The sequence below is a fragment of the Mandrillus leucophaeus genome, unplaced genomic scaffold, assembly GCF_000951045.1.
Source record: "Mandrillus leucophaeus isolate KB7577 unplaced genomic scaffold, Mleu.le_1.0 Scaffold100, whole genome shotgun sequence".
In the NCBI taxonomy this organism is placed as follows: Eukaryota; Metazoa; Chordata; class Mammalia; order Primates; family Cercopithecidae; genus Mandrillus; species Mandrillus leucophaeus.
In genome coordinates, this window is record NW_012098099.1 from 3996178 (window position 1) to 4009462 (window position 13285).

Genomic DNA, 13285 nt, shown 5'->3' on the forward strand with positions numbered 1-13285 from the left:
GGTGGTATTATTCTTATTATTTCTATGTGGACCGGAAGGGAGATCTGTGAACTAGATGCATTCAAATTCAGCTTTATCTCCAGCCTTCTCTGAATGCATGCTGACTCACTGTCAGCTGCGGGAGCCATTTACACCCCCAAACATAAAACCCAGAGACAGAAGATTTCACGCACCTTTTTAAGTTATACCTAAAAAGAGGGTAGGGGGTTACTGTAAAAAATGGCCACTTTTAATCCAGCCTACTTTTATGATTTAAGAGCCTAAATTATAAACATTAATCATGTAAGTATAAATCACATGTTTCTGTAAGCATGTTAGGTATACCAGGGATTTAAAAATCTGCATTTATAGGAACATTACATAATAATACATTTTCAACTCCTGGTTGTTATCAGGAGTCTGTTTAAAAATCTAAAACCCCACTGATGTTAAGCATTGTAAGGTGAATAAATCTGGCCTTGAATAATAATATGAGGGAAAACATGTATTTACAGAGATTTACCCTTACCTGCTCATATGGGTAATACTGATGAAAGAAAATTCAAAACCAAAATCTGCTGAACATTTCAATAGAACATTTCTATGTTGAAATCATGTGCATAATTTCTACCACTAGAAGCAAATACTTCATTTGTGAACTAAGGTGAATCTGAAGTTTTCAGTCAATGAGTAATGAGCTCTGCACAAACTTGGCAGAAGACAGAACTGTGGCGAAGGGATTAGAAGAACAAAGGACAGAAATACCCATTTGCTGCCTTGGCCCTGGACAGGATTTCTCCTCTCCTCTCCTCCCAACACCCTAAGCTCTCATTTCCGTCTTGGCAGGAGTCCATTCCCAATCTAAACATGAAACGAGAACCAGGGCATTTAGAAATGAATGGCAAGGATTTAAAAATTGGGCAGAAATACAAAATTGCACCAAGGATATTGGCAAAGGAAATTTTTAAATGCCCTTGATTAGGGGAAAAGTACGTTTAAATTAAAGGAAGGGAAAGGCCAGCTTTTGCAGACGAGGGTACCTTCTGGAGCTGATTCGAGGGCTTCTCAGCAACAACAGCCTTCCAGCATCCCCGGGGCCCCTTCCACTTGCGCATGTTGGGCAGGGTCGGCTGGTTTAGCTCCATGCAGAACTGCAACGACAGAGCACAGGTCAGAAGCGTGGGTTCACGCCTAAAGCAGTCCCGGCTGGTGGTGGCCTGAGAAGCCAGGCACTGCATGATTCTGAGTCATCAGCCTTATTCAGACACTGCTGAACTACATCCCTGTTTTTCAAACACCAGGGTTTGCAAGACCCAGACGACTAAACAGGCACCACACATTAAAAAGAAAACTGCCTGTGTGTGAAACACCAAATTATCACCTGGGGACTCTCAGTTCACAGAAATTGATTCTCTCTGTAGCATTCCTGCCCAAACAGTTCAAAAAAAGTCATCAGAATCCTTTTCATCCCTGTAAAAGCAGTGGATTGAAGGTCCCAGGAGGATCTGGATCAGTGTCAAATCCAAAGAGGTAACAAGATGGATACATGGTGACTTTCTTCTTCAGGGCTCAGCTTAGAGGGGGCAAAAAATGACCTCCAGCTTCAACTTGAACCACTGTAGTGCTCGTCTTGCTTTCCTCTTGCTGCGGAGAGCTGCTGCAGCACCCACGCATATGCACACGGCATGCACTTCTTTTGCTAATGCATGTTGCACCAATATGGCTGTAAAGTGACTGTCACTGAGGCAAAATAAAATTGCACACAGTAGGATGAAGAGTGGAAAAACTATCCACTTCAAAGTTTGGAGACCAGCTCCTCTAACTCATGCCTCAAACACAACCCCTTCTCTTGGGGTCACACCTCCTCATCCTTCACAAGCCTTGGAGCACCCCACTCGTTTCTTTCTCTAACCACCCCTACGAGTGAGAGCCTCTTGGCTTCCTTCCGAGCACATCACCGCTCTCTCCCCTTAAGGACTCTCATTCAGCCCCACTGAGGTAGCTTACACCTCTACACAGAAGACCCCAGCATCTGTACCCATCGCCAGTTGCTCTCCTGAGTTTTAAAAGCACTTCCCACTACCTCCTCAACATCTCTACCTGGAGGTCTCCTTAGCCCCTCACATCAGCAGGTCCCAAAGGGAACGCATTATTCCTTACCCCACCCAGTGCCCATCTTGGCCCAAAGCACTTCTATCCTTCCCGCTGCTCGAACTCCTTTCTCGCCTCCCGCCAGCACATTGATTCCACTGTCGCATGTGTCTGGGGTGCTTCCTTTCTGTTCTCCAGCCACTGCTGGAGCCTGTTTCAGAGTCCCATCTTCTCTCATGGGGGTCACTGGCATAGCTTCTAAGAAGTCCGTCACTGGACTCACCCTGCAGCTATTCACTAAGTTCACTGTCATGGCCATGCTGATGCACCCCTCTGTGGTCCTCCAACTGTGGTCCAGGGACCAGTAGCCACAGAATCACCTGAGAACGTGCTAGAAATCCTAGACCTACTAGATCAGCAGCTCTGAAGTGGGCCCAGCTATCTGTGCCTGAACAAACTTACTGGAAGATTCTGATGCACGCTTGGGTTTGAGAGCTATTGTGGCTGCCCAGGTCCTCCCTCAGCCTCTGCTCCAGATCCTGGCGGTGTGTGAGCAGCCACCACCCTCCCAACACCTCTGCTGCAGAAAGCCGCTCTCATGCCCCCTGGACAGCCCACATCTAATGGCTGGGAGAGGCTAGGGTCCAAAGCTCTGGTCTTTCGCCTCACATTGCTTTATCTGTAAGAGGGAAGATGAAGCACCAGCAAGTACTGAGACAGTCATTTCTTCAGGGACAAGCGCTGTGGGGAAGATGAAACCAGACGAGGGGAGGGAGAGTGCTGAGAGGTCTACTTTAGAAATGGGCTATTCTAGGAGTGATGCTGCTTTTACAGTTAGTCATGTAAGCATCTATCTTTCTCCAGCAGTGGACTCCACAGGGCAGGGACTGTACCTGAGTCTCCTTTATAAACCCCTACCTGGCACAGAGCACAGCACCCAGCGATGCTCTCAAGCATCTGCTGGTGAATCAGAAAACTCAAGGCAAGATTGCAGTCTTCAAATCTATGCATGACAGCATGACAGACAAAGCACGGGGCGAGGATGTGGGGTGGAATTTCTCCTTAGGCTATTATCCAAGTAATTGCCTCCATTGTAACCTGACTCTGCATACAGATATGTTCTATGCTGCTGAGTTTGTCTGGGAAGCATTCTCTCTGGAATTTGCTCAACCGTGACTTTTATGGGTTCTGCTTTCAACACAGCCCAGAGCAGAGTGGCTGTGGAGAGAGTCACTGCTGACAGCAGTGAGGCAGTGGGGAAGGTGGAAAGGGTGGGGTTTCACCCTGGATGAGTCCCCTTGGCCAGATGCTCCTGGCTGGAAGCCATCCTCGGATGGGAAATAAAACACTTTGGAAGACGCAGCCGGAATTTATCGACTATAACTTTAGGGATCCTGCGAGGAAATGTACTTCACAAAGGGTCCCATTTCCTGCCGGGGAATCATTTGCTTGCTGAGTGATCATTAGTGCCGCATCCAAGAAGCATTAAAAACAGAGCAGCTCTCCAGTGCCCAGCTGGTGCTTCGCTGTTCTCCACGTAGGGGGTCCCAAACCTGGTTGCTCATCAGAATCTCCTGGAATGCACCCTGGAAAGCTCTATTTTTAAGAAGCACCCCCCGCCAAGGGATCAGCCAACCAGGTAGGTCAGAGAGGCCTAGCCGTGGGGGTGGAGAGGGAACACGCCATGGTGCTGTGACTCCCTGTCTGCAGGCAGTGGTGCCACCAGGATCGTTCTTTTCCAGAAATCTAATCTCTCCTAACCCTCAGATACCTGAGGACAGTTGTATCTCCCATTCACACCCAAACCCCACCCCAGCTTCGAAAACCCCTTCCTGGCAACACCATTTTGATGGGAAGGGTCGGAAGTGTACAGAGGTGGCCCAGGCTGACAGCACTGATTCCCATGCTCGTGGCTCTCACAGGTGGTCTTTTGAGCTGGTCACAGTGTAAGCACCAGTGTCACCTGGGAACCTAATTCTCAGGCTCTACCCCTGCCCTACTTAACTAAAGACTCTCAGGGGTGGGGCCTAGAAGGCTGCATTTTAACAGCCCCTCTAGATGACTCTGACAGGTTCAAGTTGATTTCATGGATGAAGAAAAGACATTCTCATTTTTCTTTGCTTCCTATTAATATTTAAAACTTTTCACTCACAGGTAAAGCTCTAGGAGCCGTAAGGAAGCAGAATCCCTGACGCTTAAGGGCCATCTTTATTCTCTATGCCTGAAGCCCTGTCCTTAACAACCTCTCTCAGCCCACAGAACAGATCACCCCTCGCTCTGCCTTCTTCTTCAGTATGTATGTTATTGGGGATAATTAATAACTTGAGAGACGACAGAGGTAAGTGTTTATGGCTACAAGTATTCTGTGTCCTAATTTTCATGATCAGAGTTAAGGAAGGAGTAAGTATTTTCTTTTATTTTTAGGACTGAAAAAAGAATTGTTAACTTAGCTATCTGCACTACCTATTCACAGAAAACCTAAGGAGGTGAGCGCCTTTCAGACCCTTGCTACTCAAAGTGTGGTCCACGGACCAGCAACATCAACCTCACTTAGAAGCCTGCCAGAAATGCAAATTCTCAGGCCTACCCTAGACCTGCTGCACCAGAATTGGCATCATTTTCCCAAGACCCCAGCTAAGCTACGAGTTTCTCAAGCTGGAGAATCCTGATTTAGAGCCTTCCTGTTGACCTGTACCAAGGCAGATGCCATTGCACGCACCGTCTTTATTATTCCCGGCACAGCCCACGGGAGGTAACTGCTACCAGTTATTCATGAGCACAGTGCTGCACAGAAAGGTTAAGCCCAAGCTCGAGTTCAAATTCAAGGTTACACAGTCAGCGGGAGGGTCTGAACCCAGGGCTGGTTCCTGCTGCTCTACTTCCTGGCCTCGACAGGTGGAACAGGGGAGGCAGGGCAGATTCAAAAGGGTTGGGGCTGGCCCCCTCTACTGAATCTTTGGCTCCTTTCTCCCAAAAATTTCAAAGGAAAACAAAAGCATCCTCTGAGAGCTCTCAATCTGAACTCCACCTTCAATTGTTTTATGTAGAGCAGCTCGTTCTCACACTTTTTGCTTTGCCCACAAAAGGAAGAAATAAAACTCTTATGTAAAAGCAGTCCACCAGGGCAGAAAGGTCAAAATGGAAGAGGGAAGGTTTGTGTTCATCACAAAGTGTCTCAGACCGGTCTGGTCTGCAAAGCCCAACTACTGCCACCCCACCCTCTCGGGTTTCTGAATCCCCAGTGGCTAACTCATCACCTATCCCCATCTGGTTCTTGTTTTTAAAACCGTGGATTGGTGGACCCCCATCCCGGATTGACTGAGTCTGGTTCTTTGAGGTTCTGGCCAAGGTTGGTACTTCTAACAAGTTCCCCCAAGTAATTCTAAACTACAGTTTGGGAAAAAGCTCAGGCAAGGCTAGACAACTGCCGATTTAGCACTCCTAGTTTTAATTCCTGTGGCCTGGGAAGACAGCTTTCATTATTCCAAACAAACAAATACTATTTTGACTCTCCCGGGACCCTGTATCTCAAAAGCCTCTGACTTGTGGCTGTTAACAGATAACCCTGTGAGGTAATGTATGAGGCAATATACTGAGCCTGTCACACTATGGCACACAGTAGGTATGCAACGGGCATTTGTTGAATGAATGAATCAGTGGAATCTCTCCTAGGGATCCCAGTTTCTCTCTCCCAGAATCAGTTATAAGAGATACCAATGAGCTAGATTTGCTTCTCCAGCATCAGACCAAACTGGGTAAAATTGGGTCTTTTAGCATGCTAATGCATTATAATTAGTGTATAACGAGCAGTGAAGACAACCAGAGGTCACTTTCATTGCCATCTTGGTTTTGGGGGGTTTTGGCTGGCTTCTTTACTGAAACCTGTTTTATCAGCAAGGTCTTTATGACCTGTGTCTTGTGCTGACCTCCTACCTCATCCTGTGACTTAGAATGCCTAATCACCTGGGTATGCAGCTCAGTAGGTCTCAGCCTCAGTAGGTTACCCAGCCCCTATTCAAGATGGAGTCACTCTGGTTCAAACAACTCTGAAAGTCAGATATTTAAACTCCAATCTACGAGATGTACAAGGTGCCGGCATTTAGAAATGCCAAGTCCTAAGAGAAAGACTACTTTGGCTACACCCTTGGGCTGTGCCGCATCTTGGTTCAGCCCTGAATCAGCTGACTGCAGTGGCAAAGGGTTCTAAGGCTTGAAACCAACAGATTTGTTGCTTGTGGACCTTTGGACTTTTTTTCCTTCCTACTTTGGCTCCTCCCTCTTTCTGAAAAGAATATTCCGTAATTCATCTGGTGCTGACTAGGAAATAAAAATAATAAAGGTGGGTCGGGCGCGGTGGTTCACGCCTGTAATCCCAGCACTTTGGGAGGGCGAGGCAGTTGCATCACAAGGTCAGGAGTTCGAGACCAGCCTGACCAACATGGTGAAACCCTGCCTCTACTAAAAATAAAAAAATTAGCTGGGCATGGTGGCACGTGCCTATAATCCCAGCTACTCAGGAGGCTGAGGCAGGAGAACGGCTTGAACCCGGGAGGCGGAGGTTGCAGTGAGCCGAGACTGCGCCACTACACTTCAACCTGGGTGACAGAGTGATATTCTGTCCCAAACATAAATAAATTAAAATAATAACAAAAATAAAGGTGCTCCAACTCCACTCAGTGGTCTGTCTAGCCACCACCAAGTTCAGAGGTCCTTTAGTCTTTCCCTTCCAGTGAAATTAAAGTGCATCCTGGGACTCTGTGAGCAATTTATAAAGATGTGTTGCTAATCTTGACTACACAGCCGGTGACAGAGTATCAATAGTACTGGTAGGCATTTTAAAGTAAACTCCAAACGGCCATCCTCATCCTGCTTCCTGGATGGGTGGGGAGGGCATGTTTTCATTTTGGACCCTCTAGGTCAAATTTCCAGATGAAGCTGCTACACCGAGGTGGGTGTTTCACTTGCTTTCCTGACTCTGGACGTGACTTCCCTTTGACAATGAGTTTTGCACATGGTAACAATTTCCTGTGTGTTCTCAGCGGTAGCACTGAAAACGCAATCTATTTTGGTGGATGAAGATGCACAGGTGAGTTCTCCTTAAAAAGATAAATCCTTACCATAAAAGTAAAGAAGCCCTTGTCTTAGGCCATGCAAGGTCAGGAGACTGAACTTTCATTAAAATACAATAGGACACAGGGCAAATGACAGAGGCAATATTTTTAGAAATGTGAACGGTAAGCAAGGGCGTCCTCACGCCAGGAGCTTGCGCATGGGGATGTTAACAACCGATATTAGAAGCCACCGAACCTGAGGATATCTGTGGGCGAGCACATGGGGGCTCAAACTGAAGAATGGCTGGGGTCATCACAAAATGTCAACGGAGGGACAGCATTAGGAAAAATAGCTAATGCATGCTGGGCTTAATACCTAGGTGATGGGTTGATAGGTGCAGCAAACCACCATGGCACGCATTTACCTATGTAACAAACTGCACATCCTACACGTGTACCCCAGAACTTAAAAATAAAAGTCAATTTATTCTATGAGAAAAGTAAGAACACAAAAGCCAAATAATGTCCAAGTATAAACTAAATATTAACCATGTTTGGCCTTCTAAATAAAACAAAGAAGCCTGCTACAAAGTTTTTCTAGGATATTTAAAATATCAAGATGTTGATATTTTGAAAAACCACATGGCCTACAGGGCAGAAATACACTTTCTCTGCTGAGGTCTACTGAGTGCCAAGTGACTTCATGGTTCTTAGTGGCTTGTACAGGCCCTGGCTCTCCTTAGGGCTGAGACAGGAGCTCCCACACTGGATGTAACATGGTCATAAAGCAAGAGCAAGGAGTATTTCAACCTTCTTTCTCCCTCAATCTGTATGAGAGAAAAGATTTCCCATTGGCTCATGCCCTTAAAAGAGAAGAGACGGGTTCCCGCAGAGCCAAGATGAGGTGTAGCTACCTTTGCTCCAATGCAAATGCAGGTATGCATCCCAGAGGGGGCAGGCCCAAGGTAGGGCAGGGAGCAATGTGTCTTGGGGCTCCAGAGTCACTGTGAACCCTCACACAACACTACCACAGTACTGCCTCTAGGATCTATTCCTAGAGGCCCAGGAGCTCAAGGAGGGAGAAGAGGCAGGCCATTCCCTGGGTACACTTAGAGGCTCAGTGAGCAATTATCCTTTTCCAATAATGAAAGAATGAACTGGGCTTGCTTCCTTGTGGCTTCGGAGGTTTCCTCAGAGGACCACATTTATGGGTGGAAGGAGAGGGGCACAGAGGAGCTCTGGGACCCTGCACACATCACTGAACATCTTTGTGCCTCCGTCTCCCCATCTGTTAAGTAAAGGGATGGGGGAAGATGACTTCAGCCCAGAGGACCTCTAGTTCTAAAAGTCCATGATTCTAGAACTCTGGGAGGAAAAGGCAGGAGGGAGGGGCTAGCATAGAACTGAGAGAGGAAATACGAGTCTCATAAACATTAAAACCCCTTTCTCCCTCCTCCTCTGTGATAATTACCATGTGAGCTCCACCTAAAGACCCCTTGCTAAACTGCCTGGAATAAGAGCTCACTTTTAAGCTCTTATTTACTTAGGTAGTAATCCCAAGAGGTTAATTTGGGTAAATCCAACAATAGTAAGAAGACACAGGTGGCCAAGGAGCTATAACGAGGTTAGCTCCTGGGTCCTGTTTTTTTAAAAATAAAGCCAGGGGAGGAATGGGGAGAAAAATGGAACCAACATTGACTAAGTACCATGGACATGGCAGGCGCTAATCACAGCTCACATTCAGTCCTCATGACAACCCTGGGAGGTTGGGAATAACAGTCCCATTCGACACACGATGAAACCAGGGCTCAGAAAGGTAACATGGCCGGGTCACTCCCTGCCACTCAGAAAACAGAAACCAATCGACCCGTGAGGGGTGTGTGTGTGTGTGTATGTGTGTGTGTGTATGCATGCACCATATGCATTCCAACTTGTGAGTTCCCTGGAGCAGCACAGCCACCACCCTGCTGAGGTCAATTTCGTCACTGATGCCTCGGGTCACATAGGCCCTGATGACCCAGATTTCACAGAGAGGTCAGTACATCAGTCAACGTTCCTCCCAGGAGGGGCCGGGGCTGGTGGGCCATGCCCACTCCATGTCACATGCCTAGCATTCAGAGCTTTGTAAGGAAGCCCTGTTCTAAATGCTCAGGTCCCACCCTTCCTTGTCAGAGGAGCCACGGGCTTCCTGCTCCTGTGCCACAATGCGCCACTCATAGGATGGCTCTTCCCCGTTCTTCTTCCATGGGGGCCAGGAAGGCATTCTGGATGACGGTGCATCCTTGTTTAAACATTCTTATCATGCAGAGGAAGGTAGAACGCAAACAAGGAGACATTTCCTCAGCGCCCACCACCAGCTAATTATTAGCTGCTTTTACAGAACCTAGGGAAGTGACACCCACGTGCTCTCCCGCCACCAGCGACTGCTGGTTCTGTTAGCCTCTCCATGTGCCCCACAGACACCAACCACAGGATTCCTGAGCAAGATGGTTACAAAGAAGCGAAGGGAGCACCAAAAAAAAAAAAAAAAAAAAAAAAGGAAAGAAAAAGAAACAACAGAAAAACGTTTGCAAGGGCAATTATGAAACAGAGCAAGATGCAGTGGCGAGTTTGTGGAGACTGAAGTGAAGTTAGGAGGAGGGAGGAGCTGCGAGGGGTGAAAACACACTCCTTACAGACTCTGCACTTCCACACTGTGGCCATCATCATCAGAGTCATCTTCATCACTCATCTCTGCCCTTTAGGAATATTCCAAAGGTTCTTTACTTCTCCAAAGGTCTTTGGATGCTAAGACTCTTAATCCTAGATGGGAATTAAGACTTCCATAGTAATTTCATGGGCTTTTTTTTTTCTTTAAATTAATGGCAGGGGGCAGTGGTTCATGCCTGTAATCCTAACACTTTGGGAGGCCGAGGCAGATGGATCACTTGAGGTCAGGAGTTCAAAACCAACCTGGCGAACATGGTGAAACCCCGTCTCTACTAAAAATACAAAAAATTAGCAAGTTGTTGTGGCAGGCGTCTGTAATCCCAGCTACATGGGAGGCTGAGGCTGGAGAATCGCTTGAACCTGGGAGGTGGAGACTGCAGTGAGCTGAGATCGTGCCATTGCACTCCAGCCTGGGTGACAGAGTGAGACTCTGTCTTAGAATAGAATAGAATAGAATAGAATAGAATAGAATAGAATAGAATAGAATAGAATAGAATAGAGGCTTATGTTCCTTACACCTTATACAAAAATTAACTCAAGATGGATTAAAGACTTAAGTGTAAGACCTAAAACCATAAAAACCCTAGAAGAAAACCTAGGAATACCATTCAGGACATAGGAATGGGCAAAGACTTCATGACTAAAACACCAAAAGCAATGACAACAAAAGCCAAAATACACAAATGGGATCTAATTAAACTAAAGAGCTTCTGAACAGCAAAAGAAACTATCATCAGAGTGAACAGGCAACCTACAGAATGGGGGAAATTTTTGCAATCTATCTGACAAAGGGCTAATATCCAAAATCGACAAGGAACTTAGACAAATTTACAAGAAAAAACCAAACAATCCCATCAAAAAGTGGGCACAGGATATGAACAGACACTTCTCAAAAGAAGATGTTTATGCAGCCAACAAACATATGAACAAAAGCTCATCATCACTGGTCATTAGAGAAATGCAAATCAAAACCACAATGAGATACCATCTCATTCCAGTTAGAATGTTGATCATTAAAAAGTCAGGAAACAGGCCGGGCGTGGTGGCTCACGCCTGTAATCCCAGCAAGGCAGGTGGATCACGAGGTCAGGAGTTCAAGACCAGCTTGGCCAACATGGTGAAACCCTGTCTGTACTAAAAATACAAAAAATTAGCCAGGCGTGGTGGCGGGCACCTATAAACCCAGCTACTCGGGAGGCTGAGGCAGGAGAATGGCTTGAATCCGGAAGCGGAGGTTGCAGTGAGCTGAGATTGCGCCATTGTACTCCAGCCTGGGTGACAAAGTGAGACTCTGTCTCAAAATAAATAAATAAATAATAATGATAAATAAAAAGGAAACAATAGCTTGCTGGAGAGGATGTGGAGAAACAGGAATGCTTTTACACTTGGTGGAAGTATAAATTAGTTCAACCATTGTGGAAGACAGTGTGGCGATTCCTCAAGGATCTAGAACTAGAAATACCATTTGACCCAGCAATCCCATTACTGTGTATATACCCAAAGGATTATAAATCATTCTACTATAGAGACACATGCACATGTATATTTATTGCAGCACTATTTACAATAGTAAAGACTTGGAACCAACACAAATGCCCATCAATGATAGACTGGATAAAGAAAATGTGGCACATATATACCATGGAATACTATGCAGCCATAAAAAAGGATGAGTTCATGTCCTTTGCAGGGACATGGATGAAGCTGGAAACCATCATTCTCAGCAGACCAATACAGGAACAGAAAACCAAACACCACATGTTCTCACTCATAAGTGGGAGTTGAACAATGAGAACATATGGACACAAGGCAGGGAACATCACACACCAGGGCCTGTCAGGGGTGGGGGGCTAGAGAGGGATAGCATTAGGAGAAATACCTAATGTAGATGATGGGTTGATGGGTGCAGCAAACCACCATGGCACATGTATACCTATGTAACAAACCTGCATGTTCTGCACATGTATCCCAGAACTTAAAGTATAGTAAATAAATAAAGGCTTATGTCCTGCTATAAATAAATATAAGTGCGGGATAATTTATAAAATAGAGACTCAGAAAAAATTAAGTATAATACCACTGTGCAAAGACCACTACTGCTAATATTTTTGGTGGAATTCCTTCTAGGCTGTTTCCTGTGCATTTTATCAATATATCTTATCTGTCTGTATACACACACACACACACACACACACACACACACACGCACACACACATTCAGCTTTTCCCACTTATACTGTGCCATGTTATCATAAGCTCTTTTAAAATCACGTCCTTCCTGGGCCATCTAACCTGCTGTTGTTCAGTGTGCCATCTCCTTGGTGGCGAAGCTTTCATTGGCTGGAGGAAATTTCTGCCTTTTTGAGGTTCATTTCTAATCAATATGAAACATCCTAAAATCACCTAGCAAGGTAGCAATAAAACTTCACACACCATGCCCTCTCATGCTCAAAATGATTTTTATCTATATGTTTAGAAAAGAATCCTGGGTAAGAATTTCAAATGACAGTATCTTTGTTTCCAAAAGTAAATCAGTAGGTTTTCGTTGCTGGGTTTTGCTTTATTTTTTTAAATTGTACATTAGAATACAGATGGGATCTCACTATGTTGCCCAGGCTGCTCTTGAACTCCTGGGTTCAGGCGATCCTTCTGCATGGGCCTCCTGAAGTACTGGGATTCTAGGAGTGAGCCACTGCACCGAGCCTGCTTTGTTTTAATATACCTGCCTGTGATAAACAGATGGCAGCACAGGGGCCTGGGGAATGAATGACCAAAGACATTAACCCCCCAAAACATATGATCAGAAAGGATATGACTCTTTAGTTTTTTAGAGATGGGGTGTCTTGCTATGTTGCCCAGGCTAGACTCCAACTTCTGGGCTCAAGCCATCCTCCCGCCTCAGCTTCCTAAGTAGCTTGGACCAGGTGTGAGCCACCACACCTGGCTTGACTCTTTCCTTTTTAAATCGCTGACTGACACAAGACAAGAGTCTTCATAAATAGCTTAGTTTTTTACATATGAAGACAAATCCTCACCTTAATTTTTTCCCTCTAGCTTTATTTATAACAAAGTGGTTCTTTAGATAATTTGTCTTGACATCAACCTATATTTGTTAGGACCTTCAGGAGCGCATGAAGCCCTAAATAAGTTGAGTAGCTTGGTTATCTGTGTGTTTAAAATGGCCATGGGATTGCCAAGCCAGAACTTGGTGGGACTATCTACTGCCCACTCCAGTGCTTTAAACAAACCCACGCAGACTCCAGCAGGAAACACGACTGCCATCACTCAGATTTCTCCTCTATGAGAAGAGTTCTTCCACGTCCTAAATGCTTAAGTCCACTCATTATTTAACAGTAAGGTTAAGAACACAGACTCTAGAGAAAGGCTGCCTGGATTCAAACTTTGGATCTACCACTTCCCAAGAGTTCTGACTTTGGACAAATGACTCATGTATT

The 13285-nt window shown here is 45.6% G+C and overlaps 1 protein-coding gene across 1 annotated transcript in view; it reads right to left on the reverse strand.

Moving 5' to 3' along the window:
• EEPD1 (endonuclease/exonuclease/phosphatase family domain containing 1) overlaps positions 1-13285 on the reverse strand; it is a 146713-nt gene that overhangs the window by 19037 nt on the left and 114391 nt on the right. Inside the window, exon 3 of the mRNA XM_011973000.1 lies at positions 1020-1130. Coding sequence (XP_011828390.1) covers positions 1020-1130 — 111 coding nt within the window. The remainder of the gene's footprint in view (positions 1-1019; positions 1131-13285) is intronic.